The 19,905-nt window shown below is 44.1% G+C and overlaps 1 protein-coding gene across 5 annotated transcripts in view; it reads left to right on the top strand.

Annotated features, from left to right (window-relative positions):
* The window catches only part of elavl3 (ELAV like neuron-specific RNA binding protein 3), a 54,728-nt gene that overhangs the window by 25,058 nt on the left and 9,765 nt on the right, over positions 1-19,905 (top strand). For 2 of the 5 annotated variants that reach the window (XM_068020806.1, XM_068020805.1), the window contains exons 3-5: positions 1,519-1,672; positions 3,795-4,020; positions 6,340-6,378. In XM_068020806.1, the coding sequence (XP_067876907.1) occupies positions 1,519-1,672; positions 3,795-4,020; positions 6,340-6,378 (419 nt within the window). Of the gene's footprint in view, positions 1-1,518; positions 1,673-3,794; positions 4,021-6,339; positions 6,379-17,862; positions 17,866-19,905 lie in introns of all 5 variants that reach the window. The other 3 variants (XM_068020807.1, XM_068020809.1, XM_068020808.1) reach the window with 3 other exon arrangements.

Below are 19,905 nucleotides of genomic sequence, written 5' to 3'. Positions count from 1 at the left end.
ACATGTGGCCTCTACCTTTAGTGCCCGTATCCAACGATCCAAGTTAATTTGCTTTACCCTCTCAAATTCTACATAAGTCTGCCCAGACTGTCTCCGGAGGTTCTGAAATTTCTGCCAGTAAGCTTCAGGGACCAACTCATAAGCAGTGAGAATCACCTTTTTTGCCATCTCGTGATCGCAGAAGCCTCATCAGAAAGCATGGCATAAACTTCATGAGCTCTGCCCATCAACCTGCTTTGCATAAGCAGTGTCCAGCTTTCCTTTGGCTACTTTATCGGTCTGGCTATCTTTTCAAAAGAAATGAAAATGCCTCTATATCCATTTCCTCAAACTTAGGGAGGGCTTGCACAAATTTAAACAGCTCTCCACTGGGTCCTGGGCTAGAGCCAGATTTTTCCTCACCAGAACTTTCACTGGAGTCAAGACCACCCCTTTGTCTTAGTTCCATCTTTTTAACTTTGTTCCCTTCCTTCTCTTTCTCTTTGAAATGTTCTCTCTTTTTCCTTTCCCTCTTTTTCAAATTCAAACTTCTTCATTGTCAATTCTCTTTCAAGCTCAAGTTTTTCAATTCTATTGCTTCTTCTTTTTCCTGTTGAAGTTTAAGTTTTTCCATTTCCTGCTCAAGCTGCTTCATCTGTAACTGAAATTTAGCTAATTCAACTGCACTCTCTCTAGTTTGCCTTCTTCTTCCAATTTCAAATGGTGTGCTAGTACTTCAAGTATGTCTGTTTTCTTAATTCCTGGTTTTAACTCTAAAACCCACAGTTCTGCCAAATACTTTAGTTTAACCTTGGTTAAGTTTCTCAAATCACTCAGGGATACATCCTCCTTCTCCAGAAAGACCACAGCAACTAATAAAGACATTCTGGTAGAGTAAACTCTAATCTATTGCACAAGAAACCTGTTTTTTTTTTAGTCTTATCCTCTTTTCAATTATTATTGAAAAAAAAATGGAAGCACTCATAACACAATGATGCTGGATGGAACTGTGAAAGCCAACCAGATTATTCCCCCCCAACACAGCATTCAACAGTTCCTTAAATAACCTGTTGTCGCCCACTAACCAATAGAGAAGTGTTGACCACTCTTCGTACAAATAAGAACTCCCTCGCTATCGGTCGTGACACAGTCCTCAACAGTCCATGTCCTAAAGTGACCATCCGCCCAAGGTTTAGGAGAGCAGGTTAATGAAATCCAATTCTTAGAAGAGCTGTGAGTAAGAGAAGGACAATTCAAGCTATTTGGTCACCTGTGAGCTTGCAGACACAGGGATTGGGATCAGTTGTAATCTTCAGGTAAAGTGGGGTTAAAGGCAGGGATAATTGGACCAGGGTACGGTCTATGTGATAACTCATGGGCAGAAACTCACTTTCTACCACAGTATCTTATAAAACAAATGCACCATTCTGAATAAAAGACCGGGGGCGAGAAAATTCAATCTTTCCCCATCCCTCACTGAAAATGTTTAATCCAGTCGCATTTTAAGGGTGACCATTTCCACATATCTCCTATTTCTAGGTTTCCTATGCACGGCCCAGCTCCGCCTCCATTCGAGATGCTAACCTGTACGTCAGTGGGCTGCCCAAAACCATGAGCCAGAAAGAGATGGAGCAACTCTTTTCACAGTATGGCCGAATCATCACCTCACGTATCCTCGTCGACCAAGTTACAGGTAAGACACGCGTTCTATCTCTGCCAGTCAAGGGGTCTGTAGGCCACGACAGAAGACAGTCAGCCTGATAATGGATGGGCTGAAAGATCGAGCTTGTCTACTCTCAATACAGAGCTCTGCCCAATCCTACATCTAATATTACTCTTCCAACAGTAGCGAAATATGTTTTTTCTACCATTCCCAATTTGTTGTGGAGCAGTATAAGGAACAGTTCTTCATCAAGTGCAGCTAGGTGTATCTAGACTAACAACATTGTGGTATCATACTTTATTGTCAATGATTGGAAGAGCACAAAATAGTTTGAGCTGATGAAGACCACTTCGCCATCCCTACCCATATAGCTCTACTGCATTGTAACATTGTCAATATCATCCATGGTTGCTACCCTGAAGACCATTCCAAGGATTGATCACTCCTTATTTGAAGAAAAATATACAAACCTTCAAACCTTTCATTGGTTTGAACCTGTACCATCTGTTGTGGTATATGGTTACCTTTCATTTACTACCCTCACCTCCGTATGAGGTTCCTTGTCAGTCACCGCCCTTTCAAGGCTGAATAGCCCGACCTAACCAAAATTAAAAGATGCTCGCCAAGCTAAAATGTCAATATTGAAACGACTGACTGTTTTATCCCAAAACTGTTGTTCCCCTTCCCACCCTGGAGTAGCTTCCTCCAGCCAATAAAGCAGTAATTTCTCAATGCCACACATGAGATAGTCCTGCAAGGGACTGTGCCAAGGGCAGTGCCAGGCATTGACTCAAACTGATGGGCTATTCTACAATAGTGAGACACACATGGCACACCCCTAGTGAGCTACAAAGGAAATAGGGGACCACATGTCCAACAGTATTAAGAAGCCCTCCAGCAAATCCCAAACCTAACTGATCAACAGTACTGCTTATAAATTCTGACAATAAATCTCTTATTAAAACTAAGAGTAATACATTTGATCAATACTGTTGTTAAATTTATGTTCCCCTCTTTCCACTGATAAATGATAATGTCACTGGATCACTAGGTGTTATATTGGGTTTCAATAGCATCTATTAGCTTTCAGAGTTGCTGTGGATCTGAACACTTATCGGTGATCCACCTGCCTGCTTGAGTGTCGGATATTAACATTTTCCATGCTGCTGCCCCAACACCTCGAGCCATTTGTATTTAACATTGTATAATCCGTCTTTATGTACTTCCTTCTCTGTGAAATCTTTAAGGTCACTAAAAGCATACAGTTTCCTGATGTCTTAGTTGGTAACGTCACTATCCAGCCTCAAATCCAGACCAGAAGGGCCTCAGCTTCAATTCTCAGTCTGTGCTGAGACAACTGGTCTCAGCATGGTAGTGGTAGGAATGCAGTAAATGGTTTTCTGGGGCTTGGAAGGGGATAGATCAGCATAGGTTCCCACACTTTAGCTGTCCAGTGAGTCCTGGTAGAAAATGCAAACGGGAACATCTGTTGAGTAGTGGGATTTGCTCGCCTGTGGCGTTCCACATTGTGGAGTGGCCAACTAACAATCATCCCTTTATCTCAGACATCAAGAATGACAGAGCTATCAGCCACCGTGGAAAATATCTCAGCAAGATAGAGACTTCAGAATCTCCCAACGCGTTTTACAGCCCATGAAGTGCTTTTGAGGTGTTATGTTGGAAACGCGGCACACAGCAAGATTCCACAAACAGAAATGTGACCATTGACCAGATAATCTGTTTTAGTGATGTTGGTTGAGGGATAAATATTGGCCAGGACACCGGGGAGAACTCCCCTGCTGTACTTCGAAATAGTGCTGTAGGATCTTTTACATCCACCTGAGAGGGCAGACAGGGCGTGGGTTTAATACCTCATCTGAAAGACAGCACCTTCAACAGTGCAGCACTCCCTCAGTCCTGCACTGGAAGTGTCAGCCCTGATTTTCTACTCAAGTCTGAAGTAAGACTTGAGACTGCAACCTTCTGACTCAGAGGTGAGAGTGCTACCCACTGAGCCCAGCGAGAGTCAAGAGAGGAATAAATTCGAAAGAAGAAAACAGACAGGTTCACACTACATAAGTATATTGCTGTCAGTGTCTTGAGTCACGCGTACTGCAAACGGGTTACAATTGTTGTGTCTTTTCCTGAATAGGTGTCTCCCGAGGGGTTGGCTTTATCCGATTTGACAAGAGGATAGAGGCAGAAGAAGCAATTAAGGGGCTGAATGGGCAGAAACCCCTAGGAGCAACTGAGCCCATCACAGTGAAGTTTGCAAACAACCCCAGTCAAAAGACTGGCCAGGCACTGCTATCTCAGCTGTACCAGTCAACAAGCCGCCGATACCCTGGTCCCCTGCACCACCAGGCACAGAGATTCAGGTGAGCCATCAATGGGATCTTCTCGTCATTGCCGGGTGTGTCCGAGAGCACCCAATGCATCGTGGGAACTCCAGTTCCATCCTTCCGTCAAGTTGGGATGGCAGCCCAAGTTCCCATGATGCATTGCGTCAGGTGAGCTTGGTCAACAAGCTGGTTGAGATATAACATGTAGACCCATGACTGCTGAATTGTCTTATTTTAACGACATGGTACGCAGATTTAGAATTGTGAAGCATGAAGAGCTAACTTTGCATTTGAACAACACTTGACTGAAATATCTTGATATGTGTAAATGACTTCTATCAAGTTTGGTTAAAAACACTGAGGGGATACAAAGTACTTTATATCCAGGTTTAAACCATGTCCAACCCGAGTATTTTGAACAGAGTCAGAATCAGTTAATGTAAGTCCTCAGCTCCCAGAACCTTTAATGGCACAGTCCCATTCCTTTGCAAATCAATCTCACTAATAAGAAATCCAGTGTTATGACTTTTGTGCTAATTTGAGCTTTGAAGTAGTGACAGTTTAGGGTCTCTACTACCTACTACTACGACTAGATGAACAATGTGGCTACCAGTCACTTGCATTGTTACTGGAGTCACTGAGAATATCTTGGACATGAATGTCTCATATTCACTCCCTTACATATGCCACCATCATTTTCAATCCAGAATTGCATAACCTGAGCACTTTAGCCACTTAAAGGCCAGACCACGTTCACAAGTTAGTCACAACAATCGTGGACAACTGGTGGAGTCGTTTCCCATTGGTCCATTGACAGACCATATGATGCATGAGGTGGTCAATGGTGGAGCCAAGCTTGGTTACAAATAAAAAAACAGGGGGTGATCCCAACACCAGGATCATCCCAGTAAAAATGAAACAGCTTGGAAAAGAATTGTTCTGCAGATTCCTTCTCTTAACCGGACATATTACCATAGAATTGGACATTCGGTCCATCGTGCCAGTGCTGGTTCCCATGAACACAAGGGAAATAGCTGCTTCTAACGGGATATATGGTATTATTCAGATTAATGCTGCAGAACATTCTTAAACATGGCGTTGTTCTACAAGAGTAGAGACAGATCGACACCTTTGCAGGTGAACAGCGAACACCTTGTGCTCATATCAACTGCCCAATAGAAAGTAAGAAGCAATGTGGAAAGTAGACCCTGATAAATGTAACACTGCCAAGTATGGCACCAACATATACAGAAGAGAAACTCCCAGTTTTGATTCCCAGTCTCTAGCACACCCAGCTGGGCCGTAATAACAGTGCTACAGCATGGCTTTAATGGTTTGGTCCAGGAAGAAGAATGTCATGATTGTGTTACTAGAATAGTGATTGAGATCCAGGGGATGTGTGTTCAAGTCCCACCATGACCGCTTGAGAATCTTAATTCAGATTTTTCCAAAAGGAAATCAGGAAACAAACTCAGTAAAAGTGACTGTGAAACTGTCAGATTGTCGTTAAAAACTCAATTGGTTTATTAATGTCAACTTTAACCAGTCTGGGCCTATATGTGACTCCAATCCCAAATCTGGTTAACCTTTAACAATCGTCTGAAGTGGCCGAGCAAGCCATTCAGTTGTATTAGACTACTAAAGAAAGTGGCGCACCACCATCTTCTCAAGGGCAATTAGAAATGGGCAATAAATTCTGGCCTTCCCAGCGAAAGCCACATCTCGAGAATGAAAGCAAATAATGCAGAATGAAAAGACAGACTGCAATCCTGCTTTTAACAGGATTTAAAAGGAAACTGTAGGAAACTTACATCTGCATTGGACATCCATTTTATCTATAATGGGGGTTAGACACTGAAGTTTTGACTTACACTGCAATTGAATGTAAATGAGTTACACTCTGATATCGCATCTGTTGCAATCTTGAACCCAAATTGGTACAAAACTAAACATTTTTAACTCCAGAGTTGGTTTGTGGCAAAACAGATACAAATATACATGTTGGCATACAATTGGTAAAAGATAAGTTGGAAGATTATCATCAATGAACTAATTTTTCTCTTACAAATGCTACAATCGATTGCAGTGATTGAGTCAAACCCACACAATCACCATTGGACATTTGGAGCCACCTTAATTCAGCAGTCATGTCAATCTCATGTATCTGGTATAATTGGAAAGAGTATGATTGGGCTTGTCTCATTATGTATTGTGGCATGCACCTGATGCTGTGTATCTGCGATTGCTCTCTCTCTCTCTCTCTGTCTCTCTGTCTCTCTCTTTCTCTTCAAATAAAGGCTACTGTTTCATAGGTACTAACATCGACCCTTCCTTTCGTCTCCCTTTCCTTCACAGGCTGGACAATTTACTTAACATGGCCTACGGCGTGAAGAGGTAATTAATGTTCCTAAGCCGCCTTGCTGGCAACGGGCTAGAATTAAACATTGACCCCAGTAATCCAGTCAAATTTACTGGACTGTAAATGTTTGATATTTAGAATAGTAGCTGTCTGCTGTTAGGTAAATGTTCGACAACAGACATCCTTTTTAACTATTCTTATCAGTTATTTTAATTGTCACCTGCTAAATCCAGTCTTTCTCCATCTCCCTGTCATTTTTGACTCCTTCGAGTATATATATCCAACTCCCTTTTGAAGGCTGCTATTGAATCTATATCCACTACACTATCAGGCAGTGCATTCCAAATCCCAACCACTCCATAAATAGATTTGATTTGTATTACAATTTGTGTCACTAGAGTTGATATTCACTATTCACTCAAATTCATCCATCAATTTGAAAATGATGTCCAGTAGATTACACATTTAAACCATCAGCTCCTGCTCATTTGCATTTTACTTGCAAACTGCTCGCACCCAACATGTTACATTTTATTAGAATTTTCTTTTTGGCAAATCAGTCAGATGCAAAGTTTTCTGTTTCACCCTAAACCTGCACCAAAACTGCAGCAGCAATTAGCGGACCAGCAAAAAAACAGTAACAGTTATGGTAAAATGCTTCATTTCTGATGGCGGTTTGACACAGTGCTCACAAAAGCCCCATTTACGCCCACCATCATGTTGTGGGAGCCCCGGGACCTGTTTCTCCCCTTCAAGGAACGATGAGAGAATCCGGTCAGGATTTCTGGCTTGCAAGAATAATTCTTTGATCATGCTTTTTGGCTGGATTCCCAGATCTCTGAGGGAGTTTTCCAGGGGCCCTTTTGGAGAATGAAAAGTTAACGATGGGGAGAAACGTTTGACGTGAATGAGGGGTAGGCGGTGACGTAGTGGTACAAACATTCAGTCTACAAACGTTGTCTACAAACATTCACTCCCTCCACCACCGACGCACAGTAGCAGCAGTGTGTACCATCTACAAGATTGCACTGCAGCAATGCACCAAGGCTCCTTAGACAGCACCTTCCAAACCCACGACCTCTACAAACTAGAAGGACAAGGGCAGCAAATGCGTGGGAACACCACCAACTGCAAGTTCCCCTCCAAGTCACACACCATCCTGACTTGGAACTATATCGGCGTTCCTTCACTGTCGCTGGGTCAAAATCCTGGAACTCCCTTCCTAAAAGCATTATGGGTGTACCTACCCCCAAATGGACTGCAGCGGTTCAAGAAGGCATCTCACCACCACCTTCTCAAGGGCAATTAGGGATGGGCAATAAATGCTGGCATAGCCAGTGACGCCCACATCCCATGAATGAATAATAAAAAAAAATGGAGCTACTCGGAGGCAGCTTCAGCTGTGGGTTGGGCTAATTAGGGGGACAATTAAACTGAGCTATCCTTGTGCGCCTCCCAGCAGAAGGTTACAAAGCAGCATTCACAGTGGGGCTTAGATCAAGCTGCCTTCTGCCCACCCTCTGTAGCAGTACATCCCGTCTGATCCCTCTGCCTTCCTGTCATGTCCCAATCTCAACCTGCTCTTTTGAACAGGCGAGCAGGACTCCCTCAGCAAGGAACCAGGGTCCTATTTGAAATAGGCAGATTAGTCCTTATTGGAGATCACAGATTCCACCCTTACTGATTGGACGAAAAAGGCAGACTCTCCTTCAGTTGGAGTTTGACGCACCCTTCCTTGTCTCCTCAAGCCCTGAATCACAAAAACATTATCGCGTTGATAGTGAGTGGAGTGGCTGCAAACAAAATGGCGCTTGTGTCTTCTCTGTCGTGATGTTGGCACTGCGCCATTAACAGGTCATAAGAACATAAGAAATAGGAGCAGGAGTAGGCCATTCAGCCCTTCGAGCCCACTCTGCCATTCAATAACTGACCTTCTACTTCAACACCATTTTCCTGAACTATCCCCGTAATCCTTGATGTTTTTAATATCTAGAAATCTATCGATCTCAGTCTTGAACATACTCCAAAGCCCTCTGGGGCAGAGAGCTCCAAAGATTCACCACCCTCTGAGTGAGGAAATTCCTCCTCATCTCAGTCCTAAATGGTCTGTCCTTTTTCTGAGACTGTGTCCCCTGGTTCTGGACTCCCCAGCCAGAGGAAACATCCTTCCTGCATCAACCCTGTCGAGCCTCATTCTTCTAAACTTCAGAGAATAAAGGCCCAGTCTATTTAATCTTTCCTCATAGGACAATCTCTCCATCCCAGGAATTAGTTTGGTGAACCTTCGCTGCACTTCCTCTGTGGCAAGTATATCTTTCCTTAGGCAAGGAGACCAAAACTGCACGCAATACTCCAGGTGCGGTCTCACCAAGGCTCTATATAATAGCAGTAAGACATCCTTACTCCTATACTCAAATCCTCTTGCAATGAAGGTCAATATACCATTTGCCGCCTTAATTGCTTGCTCTACCTGCATGTTAGCTTTCAGCGATTCATGAACAAAGACACCCAAGACCCTTTGAAAGTCAACACTTCCCAGCCACTCACCATTTAAGAAATACTCCATGCATTCCTCAGGCTTTGAACTCCCAAAGTTTGTCAGCCGTGATCAACTCCCTGAACATTTTGGTTGCCCATCCATGCCAATGTTCTGTGGCAATTGAATCATTTTCTAATCTAAGCACAAAAATTTGGGAGAGCGAAGCACAGAAAGAGAACATTTGGTCCACCAACCTGGTGGCAGGGCTAGCCCTTAAACAGAGCGACCTACTTACAATTCTACCTCCCCATGTCGTTTTATATTCTTCCTTTTCACATTCATATTCAATTCCCTTTTGTTAACAATGGCCTCCTTGAAAAGACAATTGTGATTTCCCCTTCCAATAACTCACTGTATGAATGAAGGAAATGTCTTCTAACTTGCACCCGCATTCTCCCAGTCAAAATCCTCCATCTATACACCCTTGTTATTGCTTCACCAGCCAATAGGAAGAGTCCAGCACCATTTACCCTCAAAACATGCAGTACAGAAGGAGGCCCTTCAGCCCATCCTGTCTGGTCCGACTCTTTGAAAGAGCTATCCAATTAATTCCACACCCCTGTTCTTTTCCCATAGCCCTGAAGATCTTCTCTTTCAAATATATATCCAATTACCTCTAAAAAGTTACTATTGAAACTGCTTCCACCACTATTCCAGGCAGTGTATTCCAGACCATAGCAAATCACTGCGTAAAAACTATTCTCACCATCCTCTCTGGTTCTTTTGCCAATTATCTTAAATCTGTGTCCTCTGGTTACCCATGGAAACAGTTTCTCCTTATTTACTCAATCAAAACCCTTCAAAATAATGAACTCTCTGTTCAATCTCCCCTCAACCTTCCCTGCTCCAAAGGGATCAATCCCAAGTTCCTTGAAGTCCCTCAGGACTGGTCTCATAATTTTGCGAAATGATGCTAAAGTTGCTCACCTGAAATAATTTTAGTGTTTACACGAAATTGTAATTAACAGGAATGACTGGATTGCTGTTAAATTCTAGCCAGGTGCCTCATATCTTTTTTTTTTCGAACTAACTTTTATCTTTTCCTGGCATGGCAACATGTTATTATTTCTGTTTCAACGTCTGGTTTCTCAGTAGCATGCACTTTCATTTTGCTTCTGCCCCTAGGTTCATAGCATCTTGCTTGTGTTGCCATTGCTCTGATCACCCCAGCTTTCATTTAAGCCATATCACCTTCAGCATTCGCACTGTTTTATTCCACTAATTTACTAGTTTGTGGTTTCATTTCCGGAGTGTGGCCCTAGTGCATGTTCCTCTTGGTTGTTCTCACTGCAGCCTTGTTCTTAAGGCAATAGATGGTATTTTAATGGTGCAAAAATATGTTAACATTTGTGTCTCGGGTTAACGCGTCATTTTGATAGATTAGGTATATCCTAAACGTCTTACTTCTTTTTTTCCTCTTAACTAAGTATGTTTCTTCAAGAACAGCAACAGAAACAAATTGTGAGTGGTGTTGACTTTGTCTAGGGGTTAGGGGTGTGAGGGAGAACTATTTGGAGGAACATTGCATCATAAACCACAAGAACAAAACTTGTGCAACTTATCAATGCTACCTGCTACTTGAATTGTGTTATGTCCTTTCAGCGTGAATTGTTTAATAACATGTACAGTTGGAGTTTGTGATCAGATGTTATTCCATTTGCGGAACAATGTACCCTTGGTATCTTAATTGGTAATAGCAGTTTATCTGGTCATTCATTAGTTCGTTGTGGCACCTTGCTGTGCAGGAGGTGGCTGCTGTGTTTTCTCACATAACAAGTGTGACTGCTCTCCAAAAATAATTTGTTGGTTGTAAGGTACTTTGTGTATCCTGAGAATGTGATAAGGTTCTATATCAGCTCAAGCTTTCATCAGCTGTTGCCTTAGTAGGGAACACTCTTGCTTCTTGAGTGAGAAGGTTGTGGGTTCAGGTCCCACGCCAGGAACTTGAGCACAAAATTGAGATCAACCCTCCAGTGCAGTACTGAGGGAGTGCTGCATTGTTGGAGCTGCTGTCCTTCAAGTGAGATGTTAAACCAAGGTCCTACCTGCCATCTCAGGCAGATGTAAAAGAGCCAATAGTACTATTTTAAAGAAGATAACAGAGGTTCTCCTGGCCAATATTTACCCCTCAACCAACATCAATAAAAAAATTAATTATCTGGTCATTATCACATTGCTGTTGTGGGAGCTTGCTGTGCACAAATTGGCTGCCACGTTTCCTAATTTACAATAGTGACTACGCTTCGGAAAAGTACTTCATTGGCTGTAAAGCGCTTTGGGACATCCCACGTTTGTGAAGGGCACTATATAAAATACAAATCTTTCTTTCTACCAGACCCTGTAATATATTGGATATACACTTGTGAGTCATTGATATAATGACTCATTGAGTCATTAGGGCACAGAAGGAGGCCTTTCAGTCCATTGAGTCGATGCTGGCTCTCTGTAAAGCAATCCAGTCAGTCCCATTCCCCCCGAAATCGAAAATGAAAAATTGCAGGGCTATGGGGCAAGAGTAGGGGAGTGGGACTAACTGGATTGCTCTTACAGAGAGCTGGCATGAGCACGATGGGCCGAATGCCCTCCTTCAGTGCCATAAGATTCTGTGGTATGATAGGGAATAACATATCCTGTAGATATAAGAGGAGAAAAGCACAATCTCTGTATACTACAGAGCATAGCACATAACATATTTAATAGAGAGAGTAATAGTCTGTATTTGTTATACAGGAACAGTACACCTTCCATATAGGGCATACGAAGGCGGCCCATGTAGTTCCATTGCAACTATGCCAGTGTTAGCTCTTCAACTGGAGCTAACTACTTTAATAATATTTCCCAAAATCTTTCTATATTCCTTTCTTAAATAATACCCACTTGCAGTAGAGCATTCCATGCTCCGATAAACTCTGTGTGTGAAAAGATTTTCATTTCTCCCCGAGCATCGTATTCCCCAGTCTCACCCTCTTGTCAATAATTAGCCAAGTGAAAATAATCGTTCACCATTTGAAAACTTCTTTGAGACAAAAACAACCCCTATCCTTCCCTGTTCTAACGGAAAACACTTCAGTACCTTCATTAGGGCCTATCGTCATTACGATAATATGTAATTCCTGGGATATTCCTAGTTAATCTTCATTGAACAATTTCCAGGACTCTAATGTGCTTTATATAGGGAAACATCTAGAATTACAGGCAATACTCCAATGTCCGGTCAAAATTCAACATCAATTCCTTGTATTTCTTTTTAATCCTCTTTGTTTGCAAAGCCCAGAATGTCATTTGCCTTTTCAACCTGTTCTCCCATGTATAATGATCTATTTATCTGTCACCCCAGATCTCCCTGTTAGAATTAGAATTAGAACATTACAGCGCAGTACAGGCCCTTCGGCCCTCGATGTTGCGCCGACCTGTGAATCCATCTGACCTACACTATTCCATTTTCATCCATATGTCTATCCAATGACCACTTAAATGCCCTTAAAGTTGGCGAGTCTACTACTGTTGCAGGCAGGGCGTTCCACGCCCCTACTACTCTCTGAGTAAAGAAACTACCTCTAACATCTGTCCTATATCTATCACCCCTCAACTTAAAGCTATGTCCCCTCGTGTTTGCCATCACCATCCCAGGAAAAAGACTCTCACTATCCAACCTATCTAACCCTCTGATTATCTTATATGTCTCTATTAAGTCACCTCTCCTCCTCCTTCTCTCCAACGAAAACAACCTCAAGTCCCTCAGCCTTTCCTCGTAAGACCTTCCCTCCATACCAGGCAACATCCTAGTAAATCTCCTCTGCACCCTTTCCAAAGCTTCCACATCCTTCCTATAATGCGGTGACCAGAACTGCACGCAATACTCCAGGTGCGGTCTCACCAGAGTTTTGTACAGCTGCAGCATGACCTCGTGGCTCCGAAACTCGATCCCCCTACTAATAAAAGCTAACACACCATATGCCTTCTTAACAGCCCTATTAACCTGGGTAGCAACTTTCAGGGATTTATGTACCTGGACACCAAGATCTCTCTGTTCATCTACACTACCAAGAATCTTCCCATTAGCCCAGTACTCTGCATTCCTGTTACTCCTTCCAAAGTGAATCACCTCACACTTTTCCACATTAAACTCCATTTGCCATCTCTCAACCCAGCTCTGCAGCCTATCTATGTCCCTCTGTACCCTACAACATCCCTCGGCACTATCCACAACTCCACCGACCTTCGTGTCATCCGCAAATTTACTAACCCACCCTTCTACACCCTCTTCCAGGTCATTTATAAAAATGACAAACAGCAGTGGACCCAAAACAGATCCTTGCGGTACACCACTAGTAACTAAACTCCAGGATGAACATTTGCCATCAACCACCACCCTCTGTCTTCTTTCAGCTAGCCAATCTCTGATCCAAAGCACTAAATCACCTTCAACCCCATACTTCCGTAGTTTCTGCAATAGCCTACCGTGGGGAACCTTATCAAACGCCTTACTGAAATCCATATACACCACATCCACTGCTTTACCCTCATCCACCTGTTTGGTCACCTTCTCGAAAAACTCAATAAGGCTTGTGAGGCACGACCTACCCTTCAAGATGATTATAAATCCTGTCTCTTATAACCTTTTCCAACATTTTACCCACAACCGAAGTAAGGCTCACAGGTCTATAATTACCAGGGCTGTCTCTACTCCCCTTCTTGAACAAGGGGACAACATTTGCTATCCTCCAGTCTTCCGGCACTATTCCTGTCGACAATGACGACATAAAGATCAAGGACAAAGGCTCTGCAATCTCCTCCCTGGCTTCCCAGAGAATCCTAGGATAAATCCCATCTGGCCCAGGGGACTTATCTATTTTCACACTTTCCAAAATTGCTAACACCTCCTCCTTGTGAACCTCAATCCCATCTAGCCTAGTAGTCTGAATCTCAGTATTCTCCTCGACAACATTTTCTTTCTCTACTGTAAATACTGACGAAAAATATTCATTTAACGCTTCCCCTATCTCCTCTGATTCCACACACAACTTCCCACTACTATCCTTGATTGGCCCTAATCTAACTCTAGTCATTCTTTTATTCCTGATATACCTATAGAAAGCCTTAGGGTTTTCCTTGATCCTATCCGCCAATGACTTCTCGTGTCCTCTCCTTGCTCTTCTTAGCTCTCCCTTTAGATCCTTCCTGGCTAGCTTGTAACTCTCAAGCGCCCTAACTGAGCCTTCACGTCTCATCCTAACATAAGCCTTCTTCTTCCTCTTGACAAGCGCTTCAACTTCTTTAGTAAACCACGGCTCCCTCGCTCGACAACTTCCTCCCTGCCTGACAGGTACATACTTATCAACGACACGCAGTAGCTGCTCCTTGAATAAGCTCCACATTTCGATTGTTCCCATCCCCTGCAGTTTCCTTCCCCATCCTACGCATCCTAAATCCTGCCTAATCGCATCATAATTTCCTTTCCCCCAGCTATAATTCTTGCCCTGTGGTATATACCTGTCCCTGCCCATCGCTAAGGTAAACCTCACCTGCTCACCTACATCTCAATCTAACACCTGGCCGGGTTCATTACCCAGTACCAAATCCAATGTGGCATCGCCCCTGGTTGGCCTGTCTACATACTGTGTCAGAAAACCCTCCTGCACACACTGGACAAAAACTGACTCATCTAAAGTACTTGAACTATAGTATTTCCAGTCAATATTTGGAAAGTTAAAGTCCCCCATAACAACTACCCTGTTACTCTCGCCCCTGTCGAGAATCACCCTGTTACTCCACTCTTGAGAAATATAGACCCAAAAATTCAGCCGTACAGTGTCTGGTTCTCGGGCGCTAACTGGCTGACAAAGCCCCCAAAATGGCGGTCAGAAAGCATGTGCTTGTTTCCAACTGGAAGTTCGCCGCCTATGGTGAAGGAAATGGGCTTCCAGGGTCCAAAGCTGAAACAAAGGCTGCGTTTGAGTTAAGCAAAGATGCTCATACTGCAATGCGTTAGTCCTATAAACATCATCCAAATAAATATCAAATTGCTCTGCGGGAGCCTAGCTTCCTTTCAATTTAACAGGAGCAGGAGTATTCAAGATAAAGAAAAAAAACTGTTGAGAGGACGAGTTCATCATGGTACAGTACATGGAGCTTCCTGTAATATCAAAGTGTTTTGAACAGGCAAGTAAAGGCTTGTTTGAGATTGGTTTGCCCTGAGGAGCCAGCGATCGCCCTCCCCACCCTCGGTTGTCAACGGTCCTGACCCTCAACCTGCGACTGTCTCCTCCAGCCTCCTCCCTGATTCTGCCCCCTCCACCGGTTTCCTACCTCCACCACCCCCAAACCCCACTGACGCGAGCAATGGTCTCCTTTTCACCAGCTAGCTGTTCACACCACAACGACCCCACTGAAAGGAGGCCTGAGGCCCATTATCAGGGGCCTCTCAGGCTTCTCCATCTAAGCATAGGCCATGTACCCTGTGCCCTACCACAGGTCCGAATTTTTAGGTTTTAGTGTTTAGGCTTTATATTCTTCACTGTTCTTTTTCTCAATAATGTATTATTTAGTTTTTTAGCTGTGAACTGTGCCTCCCACCTACTTGGCCATTCTGCTAACCTGCTCTCATGAAACTTCCTCCTAATCCAGTGTCTTCAGGAAATTTCAATCTTATTCCTCATGCACCTATGTCCAAAATACTTTTATATTTATAGGGAATAGCACACTTTGTACACACTGTGAGGAAGCTCCATGTATTGTACCATGTATTGGAATATGTCTTCTCCTGTGAAAATGAAAGGAAGCTAGGCTCCCACAAAGAAATTTGATATGTATTTGGATGATGCTTATATGGCTATAGGTACTAACGCATTGCAGTATAAAAGCATCTTTGTAGAACTCAAACACACAGTCAGCTGGAGCTCAGTGGGTAGCACTCTTCCCTCTCAGTCAGAAAGTTTGGGTTAAAGCCTCTGGGTCCATAGACTTGAGCCCGTAATATAGGCCTACTCCTAATTCGTATGTTGACACTCTTGAGGGAGTGCTGCACTGTCTTAGGTGCTGTCTTTTGATTAAAACATTAACCCAGGTCACGTCTGCCCTCTCCAGTGGGCTTAAAGCTCCCATGGCACGATTTCAAAGAAGAGCAGATAGTGTGTACAGAGTTCTCCCCGGTGCCCTGGTCAACATTTACCCCTCAACCAACATCACTAAAACAGACTGCCCAATCATTATCGCATTGCTGCTTGTGGGAGCTTGCTGTGCGCAAATTGGCTGCCGCATTTCCGACATTAAAAAGAGTTACTACACATCAAAAAATACTTCATTATTTGTGAAGCGCTTTGGGGTGTCCGGAGGTCATGAAAGGTGCTATAGAAATGCAAGTCTTTCTTTTTCTCTCTCAATCCATGAACACTAGATTTGACAGGGCAGAAAGATCTAGGTTGCGGACATCAACATCCTCATCCGTGTTTTCCATCCTCCATCTGACAGCTTAACAATTACAGACAAATATTGGAACAATTATGGTATTGTGTTTGAAATTAATGGAGCAAAATTATACAACTTAACAGCATATTTTGCCTGCTTTTAATGTCCATTTGATTAATTTTATGTTTATATTTTCCAATTATGTTCACTGGGTCTCAGCATCAAGTACACCCAATTAAGGTTTGGCAAGAGTTAAGAGTTAAAGTTAAGTATAGAGTGAATGTCAGTCCTCCCTGTGACCTAGTAATAGGCTTTATCTCTCATTTTAGAAGAACACTTTCTAATGTACTAGTCTGGCATTTTCATGTTCCGCGTCTGGAGAGTAGACAGTCTTGTTCATAAAGGTGTGGCAATTGGAAACAAAATTTTCACAGCCCAGAGGAGGCGGGTTCCAAAGCGAGTGGGTGGGAAAGTCCCGGAAATTGATGATGGTCGGGATCCCGGTGTGATCCTGCCCTGTTGCGGTTTTCCCCGGAGTGGGTTGCGAGTCCAGCGGGGAACCCCCGGCGCGAAAGCAATTGAGGCGATTAAGAAGGCAATTCGAAGCCTTTTTAAACATGAATTCCTTCTTTCCCAACAGAGCACGGGTTCCACCCTGTGTCTGACCATCGCCAAGGTCACCGAGGCGAGTGCACAGCAGGAAGGAGCTTCTTCAGTGAAACTGACCAGCTGGGAAGGCTTTGATCAGTTCCACTGAAGAGCTCCAGTTCGGCCATTGATAAACTGCTGTTCAAAGCACTTCTTCTCTCAGAGAGTGCGATCACTACTTTACAGGTGATTGCCGCCTTCTTGGAAGGTCCTTCTGCTGTTGAGCACTTCACTTATCTTCAGCTGCACTTCCCTGTTGCCAGCCTTCTCCAAGACTTTTGCAGCTCTGCCTTCCACCTCTGCTGAGGGGTAAGAGCAGAAACCACACCACCGCCAACAGCTCCAGCAGCAGCTGGAGCAACACCAGCAGCAGCACCAGCAGCCTTCTGCTTAGCCACATGCCCCTAGAGACAGCAGATGGGTCAGACACTGAGATTCAGCTGGAAGGAGATGAGACCCCCAACACTGGGTCTACAGGCAGAGGATCAGCTCTCTCGACATGTGGCAATGGTTGTCACCGCAGCCTCACAGCTCCAGCGACCCGGGTTCGGTTCTGGGTACTGCCTGTGCGGAGTTTGCAAGTTCTCTCTGTGACCGCGTGGGTTTCCGCCGGGTGCTCCTGTTTCCTCCCACAGCCAAAGACTTGCAGGTTGATAGGTAAATTGGCCATTGTAAATTGCCCCTAGTGTAGGTAGGTGGTAGGGGAAGGTGGGAACGTGGTAGGGAATACGGGATTAATGTAGGACTAGTATAAATGGGTGGTTGATGGTCGGCACAGACTCGGTGGGCCGAAGGGCCTGTTTCAGTGCTGTATCTCTCTATGACTCTATGTCTGAGCACCGCTGCCTCAGGAGGCTCTGGCTCTCACGGCAGGTCACTGCTGACATCTGAAGCTTCCTGGAACAAGGTCTCCTTCCCATTGGAGCAGGTAGGCACACATTGCCAATGGCCGACAAGGTGCCCATCACTGGAGGGCCACCCCCGCCCACCCGCCCCCAGGTCTCTGTCTCTCGCCAAGTTGTGCACTCTCTTCTCTGATGTCAGGTGCCTGCAGAGAGAGGAGTGAGTGGAGCTGCAAGGTGTGTTGACCTGAGGAGTGCTGTGCAGGAGAATGCTGGGCAAGTCAGAGTGTGGGGCTTGGCGCCTGAGGGTGTTATGCCACTCCCCTGTCATGCCCTCCTGAGGTTCTGGATCCTCTTGGTACACTGTCTCCAGGTCGGAGGGAGCACACTGCTACTGCTGCCTTCCTATGCCATTTCCAATGTGCCTGCTTGGTTGGAGAGGATGTCCTCTTCCTCTTGTCCTTGGGAGAGCTCGCCTCACTGCAGCCCCTCAGGACCTTCAGGTAACAGTACAAGACGTTGGGGGGGGTGGGGGGGAGGGGGGAGGTGGGGGCAGGAGGGTGCAGTGCAGCCTTTCCAGGTCTCCTCTCCATTCCTGTGGTTAGTGCAGCTTCAAAAATCCAAGTAGTGCTGGTGAACCTTTGTAATCCATGCTGTGGTCCCATTAATTAGAAATCTTCCTTTGACAGAATGAATGCATCATCCCACCCTCCCTCCCTAATTGGTCGGGGATATTAATTAGTTTGCTCTGTGCAAATTAATGAGCTGAAAATGGTCTGACAGGAACTAAGGTGAGAAGAATTCTCCCATTCACTTAGCCTCGAGTTCAGGGATATTGGTAATCTCACTGCCTATGTTAGGTATCTCTGCAGCTCATCTCTTAAACAATGGTGAATCATCTCTCATTAGCTTGGTCAGATCCAAGACTTTGCTTGCATCTGGTGCTTTGCACGCAAAACAAGTTACTATCACATTTTCTCTTGTGTTCATGCGTAAATAGTTTGCTCTGAAATTGTTTTATCAGCGCTGCAGTTGATGATTCATCCTCTACCTTTCCATTAAATCAGGAATTCCCTGAGTTTCTGCTCTCTCCCCCGTTCAGTTCCTTCTTCACACTGTAAGCCTCCTCCTCCAATCACCCACTTTCTTTCTTGATGATTCACTCACCGGTTATCAGTTTCCTTCAGATTATAGACACGCAGATTGCAGAACCTCCTACTCGCTCTCGGTGAAATGACCAAATCATATTTTAACCCTCCTCAAAGACACAAGTCTATCAAGGATGAAGTGGCGCCTAAACGGCAGCATAGATTGGTTGGGCCGAAGGGCCTATTTCTGTGTGGTATGTTCGACATTGTATGTATCAAGACTCTCACCAGCAATTGCTAAAATTAGCTGTAATGTGTCCACCAGTAATCTTCGCTGACAATACTTTTTGTCCACTATCTCTGATAAACACTTATGTACAAACTTTACCACATCTCTCAGAAATTCTCCATGCAGTTTGCATACAATGAATTTGATAGCTTCAGCTACACAGACATGTCTAAATTCAAGTGAAACTCCATCTCCTTATTTGCTAAAGATGTCTTCACAAAAAATTGGTTTCCTCCTTTATGCCCTCAACTACTCAATTGTTCTGGCTAGTACTTCAAAATTACCTCCGAGCACTGGGATCTTCTGTCTTGCAGCCCTGTACAGGATTCAAGAAAAAGTTGGGCATCCTATGAACAACACTGCTGTTATCTCGAGTCTCCATTACCTTATCTCTGCAACCACCTTGCTTGTCTTTCTCTATATCATTAATACTGCTTGGGTGCAATGCTCCCCTGAATCCTCACAAAATAGACACTGGTGAGGGAAGACACTTGCCCGATCTTAGCCCTCCCCCATCCAGAGTAGAAAATGTACCTTTTTCCATCAAATTGTGGAACTTGAATCTTGAATGAGACTAAGGTTTTTGCTTCCGCTATCCAATCTGGAAGACTATTGCATGAATTCATCACCCTTTGCCTAACTTTGTCTTTAAATGCCCTTTCACCAGTTTTAACCATATGCCAACCCCCACGGTTGTCCTGTTTTACCTTGTAGCAGTACTCTGGATTTATCTATGCAATTTAAAATCT

The sequence above is a fragment of the Heterodontus francisci genome, chromosome 43 (genome assembly GCF_036365525.1).
Source record: "Heterodontus francisci isolate sHetFra1 chromosome 43, sHetFra1.hap1, whole genome shotgun sequence".
Taxonomy (NCBI): domain Eukaryota; kingdom Metazoa; phylum Chordata; class Chondrichthyes; order Heterodontiformes; family Heterodontidae; genus Heterodontus; species Heterodontus francisci.
Note: the sequence above shows the minus strand (reverse complement) of the source record. Positions and strands in the feature narration are given on the sequence as shown.